This window comes from Montipora capricornis, chromosome 10 (assembly GCF_036669925.1).
Source record: "Montipora capricornis isolate CH-2021 chromosome 10, ASM3666992v2, whole genome shotgun sequence".
NCBI lineage: Eukaryota > Metazoa > Cnidaria > Anthozoa > Scleractinia > Acroporidae > Montipora > Montipora capricornis.
Genome location: NC_090892.1, coordinates 21,788,551 through 21,795,010, shown reverse-complemented (window position 1 = coordinate 21,795,010; position 6,460 = coordinate 21,788,551). Strand labels below are relative to the sequence as shown.

The window sequence follows — 6,460 nt, the reverse complement described above, 5'->3', positions numbered from 1 at the left end:
CCAATAAACATTACACTTTGACGTCATCAGCTAGATTGTCATGCATCCAGCCGGAAAAGACCAATACTTGGTTATTAGTTGATGTGCGTTATTTTTGCAAAGTAGTGTGCTTATAATTTTATCTCAAAGTCCACAATCCTCTTTTAAAGTTTTTCCTCGCTTTCTAGTTTTCTTTTTGTTATTTCTTATAGGAATTACAAAGTTGGGTTGGTGTTTCAAATAACGCGACGACGTCAGGTCAAGTGTAACAAAAAGATAATTAGAAGGTACATGAAGTGGAACACAATTCAATGTTAAACCTTTTAAAGATTATTCATAATACTTTTCAAAGTACGTTATTATTAGCTATCCAACGCTGTTTGCAATGGTTTGAGGGACTTTCTTTCCTGCAAAGATGCATTCATACTCTAGACACTACATGTACACCATACATACAGGGGCACCCAACGAGAATATAGTTCAAAACCAATTAAACATAGCATTGTCAAACGTATTTTAGTATTTAAACGGTAGATATAGGCATATTTTTATCCCCTAAAAATTTTTCATCTGTTCGGATTTCCTAGCTGAAAGTCTAGTGATCCGAAAATTATAGGGATTAAAATTTACCTTTTCGAAAATTTCAACCAGAAAAAAGGCTCCCGAAAATTCTAGGTGACCTTTTTAGGTTAAAAATCCGTTAAAAATGGGCGATTATACCATTTTTTAGATGTTCGAAAATCCTAGGACAGGCAGGCAAGTAAGAAATTTTACAACAAATGTTCCGAAAACTCTAGATCTCAGATCGTCTTCCGAACAGATATTTTCCAAAAATTGACGTTGGGTGCCCCTGTACATACAGCACAACATCCGAAAACAGTCGCAAATAAATCCCTGTGGACATTATGTAAATGCTAGTTGCCGATTAGTTCAATGAAATACGTGCGTAGGAACTTGTTGGAAGTAGGATCTCGTCCGCTCGCCCACAATGAGTGTAAAATCCGTCGTTCGAGGACGACACATACCGATAACCAAAAATGGCTAACGTACGTGACACATGACTAAAACGTAATGCAGAAGTGTGATCAAGGGCACTCAACGTCACTTGTCGGAAAATATCTGTTCGGTAGACGATTCAAGATCTAGAAATTTCGGAACATTTGTTGTAGAATTCCTTGCTTGCCTGCCTGTCCTAGGATTTTCGAACATCTAAAACATGGTATAATTGCCCATTTTAAACGGATTTTTACCCTAAAAAAGTCACCTCGAATTTTTGGGAGCCTTTTTTCTGGGTGAAATTTTCGAAAAGGTAAGTTTTGATCCCTATAATTTTCGGGTCACTAGACTTTCAGCTAGGGAATCCGAAGAGATGAAACATTTTTAGGGGATAAAAATATGCCTATATCTACCGTTTAAATACTAAAATACGTTTAACAATGCTATGTTTAAGTGGTTTTGAACTATATTCTCGTTAGGGCCATTGTAATGTCTAACCAAGAGGAAATTGAACATGGTGTAAATACAATTAAACCGGTCCTGCTTTTTTTGCTGAAATCATGACAACCGTTATCCGATATGTATTACGCTAGCATTACGGAAATATTTATTAGCGAAACTCAGTCTTATTCAATTCTTAACTCAACTCTCTAAAGACTTCTAAAAGATTTAGAGTGCGTTCAACAGGAAGTGGTTACAAAGACGTCACTCACGTACTGTCTGAAAGCACGTCATATGCGCTACAGGTCTGCCGTTGATGCGGTTGCGTAAAAAAAATTCGGCTTCTGTTGTCACTTACAACTCAAGTTGTCTGGAAGTCGTAGTCAGGACTGCGCGGCCGTGTTTGAACTCATTTGAGGTGGAAGCGTTCAAAACAATGGGGGAAACCAAAATAGGCATAAGGTCTTCTTCTTCTCATCGGAAGCGAAAGCACGAATCAAACTCAGTCTAAGAACTCGCCGGATTGAGAACAGAGAACAATTAAAACTTATTAGAAGGGTTGCAGATGACCATCGAACAAATTACGTGATGAGTCATGGAAATGTCTTATTCAATTGTCGATATATGAGGCACTGTTAGGTGAGTAGTATAGTAAGGGAAGTGGTCAAAACAAGTATACTCGAAGAGGACCCACCTTGTTTTTAAGGGGAGGGGTGGTATACAAGACACCATCTACTTGATGAACCTCATGAACAAAAATTATTGACCTGAAGGTGGGAGGGATGGGGTACAAGAAGATACCACCATCGTTTTCGATGTATGGCGGGTCCTGTCCATGTACAATTGTTTTGACTATTTTCCTAACTTGTTTGTTTCACTGGGAATACTTTTACTTTAATTTGTGGGTTTCATCATAAGCTATCGTGAGTCAGTGTGTGGGTTTAATGACTCCCCATTTTAGCCAGCTTTTGTGTACTAGCTGGAACTGGAAATTCGACTATAACACTACGTTATGATATCCTAGAACAAAATTACTGTTTTTTTCTGGCGCCAAAATGACGTTGCGGTAAGTTTTCTAGCTTTTTGTTGAATTCAGAGAATTTAAGAGAAGTTAGGATTGACTTTTCCTCGGAAATTGAAAGTTAGCTAAAGTTGCTTTAATGAAATTCAATATCAAGTGACGAGAAGACGTCATTTAAAAAAAACCAGCAAACCAATCGGGACTTCGAAACCCTTAGCCTTGCAAAAAATCGAGACTCCGAGACACCTTCGTATAAAAAACGAGACTGCGAGACGCACATAACCGCTGAAAAAACGATACTGCGAAATTCGACTAAAATGTTGCGAGATCCAGAGTTTTTGAAGGACCATTCGCCACCCCCTCAAAAGTTACCTTTTCGAAAATATCAGCCAGAAAAAGGCTCTCGAAAATTCTAGGTGACCTTTTAAGGGTAAAAATCCTTTTAAAATGAGCAATTATACCTTTTTGTAGATGTTCGAAAATCCTAGGACAGGCAGGCAAGCAAGAAATTCTAGATCTCAAATCGACTTACGAACAGATATTTTCCGAAAATTGACTTTGGGTGCCCCTGACTACATTCCACTTTCCACTTCTATGACATGGAACATTTTGCTTGAGTGGAAGGAATGAACTGTTTTATTTCATTACAAATGTCGCAACGAATATAAACCGAAAAAAGAATTTTAAAACTAAAAAGCAAACGGCCTAACGTTACTATACGCTTTTCTTCTACAATGCATGTATATAACCTAATTTTACTTTTTTAAGTCTATCACGATTCGGAAATGATCTTGAAAATGTCGAAATGTCATTAACTTTTATAGCTCTTTTTTTTTAGAACTCAATATCAAAGAAGCTGTTTCTGCCCTGAAAAGCCAACTTATCCTATTCCTTATTACTTTTTAAATATTACTTTCCAGGCCTGCGTGCATAAATGGCTTAACTTATTACAGGCTTCTACAAATAAAAAGGCCGCTTACTTGTTGAAATATGTAAGCTAGTTCATGACTATACTTCTAGTCTGACTGCCCATTGAAGATTTCTATAATTAACTAAAGTTCTTTTCTGTACATTTAATGAAGATAATACCTTGAAAATTTGCAATCTATTTTGGGGCGTTATTGCGAAACTTAGACGAATGGAATGCTGTACAATATTCTTATCGTTGTTCCAATACTTGGCAATTAGGATTCTGGTCGAAATTTCTTTGATTTGGCATGTGGCATACATGTTGCTCCCAGATAAATGTTTGTAATCTGTGTAATCTGTAGTTCCGACAATTATTTCCTGAAATGTACGTAATTATATGCACGCTCAATTTTGAGAAGCAGTCTAAATTATTCCTAGATGCTCCCTATTTCTAGCAATAAGGTAACCGTAAGGGTTAGCGTGATTTTCTTTGGGCGAGGGTAAATGCAAGTTGCTTCTTTTTACTTAAGAACCAGTTTGTGGCCATAATTGTCACTTTTAACAGCTCCTCTCGATACCTAACAGCCTTAATCAGTGTTCACCTTAGCGTGTGTTACATACGAAAATATTTTACGGCAGAAAGAATTGCTAGTGGTTTCAAGTCAGTTTAGTCTAATAGTACGTTATTGGCATGGAGTACATCCTGCCAGCTTGAATTGCACAGTTGGGAGTCATGTTCACTCCAGCTGGTACTAGAGGTGCCTGAGAATAATTTGGTTCGAAGCCTATTTGGCCACACGTTCCACCTCCCTGATCAACGTACCACACGGGTACAGAGTAGACATAGCTTGGTCTCGCTACCAGCTTTGTTGTATGGACAGGAGCTTGAGAAAACTGTGGCTGGCGTTGTGCGGCATTGACAGGAAGACTTTCCGTGGCCGTTACCACATGGCATCCTTGCGGCAAGTAGCACACAGCACTCTGGTGATCCAAATAGTTTGGGCCAAAAGAAGCCGTGTTACTGATTGGTGATGGAAATTGTTGGCTGCTGCTTTGGTAGTGGCCAACCGCGTTCGTTGTCAGTGAGAAATTGCGACTAACATGTTGCATGCCATCGGGAGTCAGTGGCTTAAGCCCACCCTGAGAGATCATCATTGCTTGAGTCGGTGCAGAATACACTGAGTAGACGGTATCGTACGAAACGTTTCCAGAATAGTTAGAGGAAAATTTCTTTTCCTCGACATCCCAATCGGTTCCATTCATCATAGTAAAGCTTTGCTCAGAACTTGTTGGGGAAGATGGAACACTGGAAAGCTTTGTACCGACTGTGCCTTCTTGATGAGGAGCCTCTTTTGGGGTCTTGGGCTTTGCACCGATGTAAGCGAGGTCTACGTTGGCTCGTCTTCCGTCAATTATGGGCCTTTTGTTCACACAGGCCCTTTCTGCGCCTTCTTTTGTTGCCATGGTAACCTTAAAAGGTAAAAGAGAGAACACACGCAGAAATAAGACAATTTACATATTAAGCCAAAAAGTATTTTAGATTCTGAAGAAATTATGGAGAGACCTATAGCTATTCCTAGTTTTCAGGACTGGGCAATTCATCAATACTTCGGATATCCAACTTTAACTCACACCGTTTGACAGCCAGGCCCGAGTTGTTCAAACGATGGATATCGCTATCCACCGGATAAATCACTAACCAGTGGATACGTCATAGCAAAACCAATTGCGCTATTCAATATATAGAGTTATCCACCTTTTGAACAACTGGGGCCAGCTGAAGTGGTTTAAAATACCCCCAGGTTAATTAAGATCGGACCGGTAGCAGGGGATAAAATTGTTAACGGTTGATCACTCAATTCATAAGATTTCATGCACATTTACTTTACTTTACATTGGATTATCAATAATAAAATTTAAAGTAAGTAATTAATTAAAAATTCCCAATTACACACAATTTTTGAGGCAGCATTTAATGTTAGTTACTGGTATGGCGAGTGGGCTTACGAACTTTGTAATCTTGTAATATTGTACCATTGTATCATATTTAATATTGTAATTTTTCTTTACAATGCTAAAGTAAATGTTGTAATAAACACGATTGAATAATAATAATATTATTATTATTATTATTAGTATTATTATTATTATTATGCTAGTAATAATATTAGTATAATAATAATAATGACAACAATAATAATAATAATAATAATAATAACAACAACAATGGTGATAGTGATGGTGACACTTGAAAAAACCAACCTCTTAATGAGTGCAAATATCAAACGCATATGAGAATGAAAACGGCGTGATTGGGGCCGGTGCTCGAAGGTGCTTTAGACTCAAGAACAAGGAAGACCCTAATAATGAACAGAGCACTTAATCCAAGGGATTATGTAGCCAGGCTTTATGTGCCAAGAGCAGAAGGAATATCAGTGGAAGAATGCATTGAACAGCGCCAAGAACTCATTACAAAATAACATCCTGCACAGTGACGAGAAACTGATTTAAGAAGTTAGGGAGGAGGAACTGGTAACCCCAAAAGACTTCAAACAACGAAGAAAAGCTGAGAGAAAGACAGAATAGGAAGAGAAGATTTTATGTGGTCAGAGCTGGGCATGGTTGCAAAGAGGGGACCTTAAACGTGAAACAGAAGCCCTAATCACTGCTGCCCAAGACCAGGCAATAAGAACAAACTACATCAAAGCCAACATCGACAAGGCTCAAGTGAATGACCAGTGTGCAGAATGTGCCGCCAGGCAAAGGAGACAGTGAGCCATATAGTGAGTGGGTGCTCCAAACTGGAACGGCAAGAGTATAAAAGGAGGCACGATAACGTTGCAAGGGTGGAACACTGGGACTTGCTGGGAAAGTGCGGCTTTAGTAGAGTAGATAAATGATTTGAACATCAACCAGAAACTGTCCTTGAGAACAACGACTGCAAACTGCTATGGGATTATAAAATCAGACCGACCACCAAATTAGTGCAACGAGACCCGACTTGGTCGTTATTAACAAGCAAGAACAGACATGCCGAGTTTTAGACATAGCAGTCCCAGAAGACACAGCTGCAAAAGCCAAGGAAGAGGAAAAGCTGCAGAAATACCAGGACCT

General features: G+C 38.8%; 1 protein-coding gene across 1 annotated transcript in view; it reads right to left on the bottom strand.

The window, feature by feature from the left end:
• Window positions 1-3,050: 3,050 nt before the first annotated feature.
• Window positions 3,051-6,460, bottom strand: part of LOC138022313 (uncharacterized) — a 4,049-nt gene continuing 639 nt past the window's right edge. Inside the window, exon 2 of the mRNA XM_068869418.1 lies at window positions 3,051-4,816. Coding sequence (XP_068725519.1) covers window positions 4,019-4,816 — 798 coding nt within the window. The 3' untranslated portion in view covers window positions 3,051-4,018. The remainder of the gene's footprint in view (window positions 4,817-6,460) is intronic.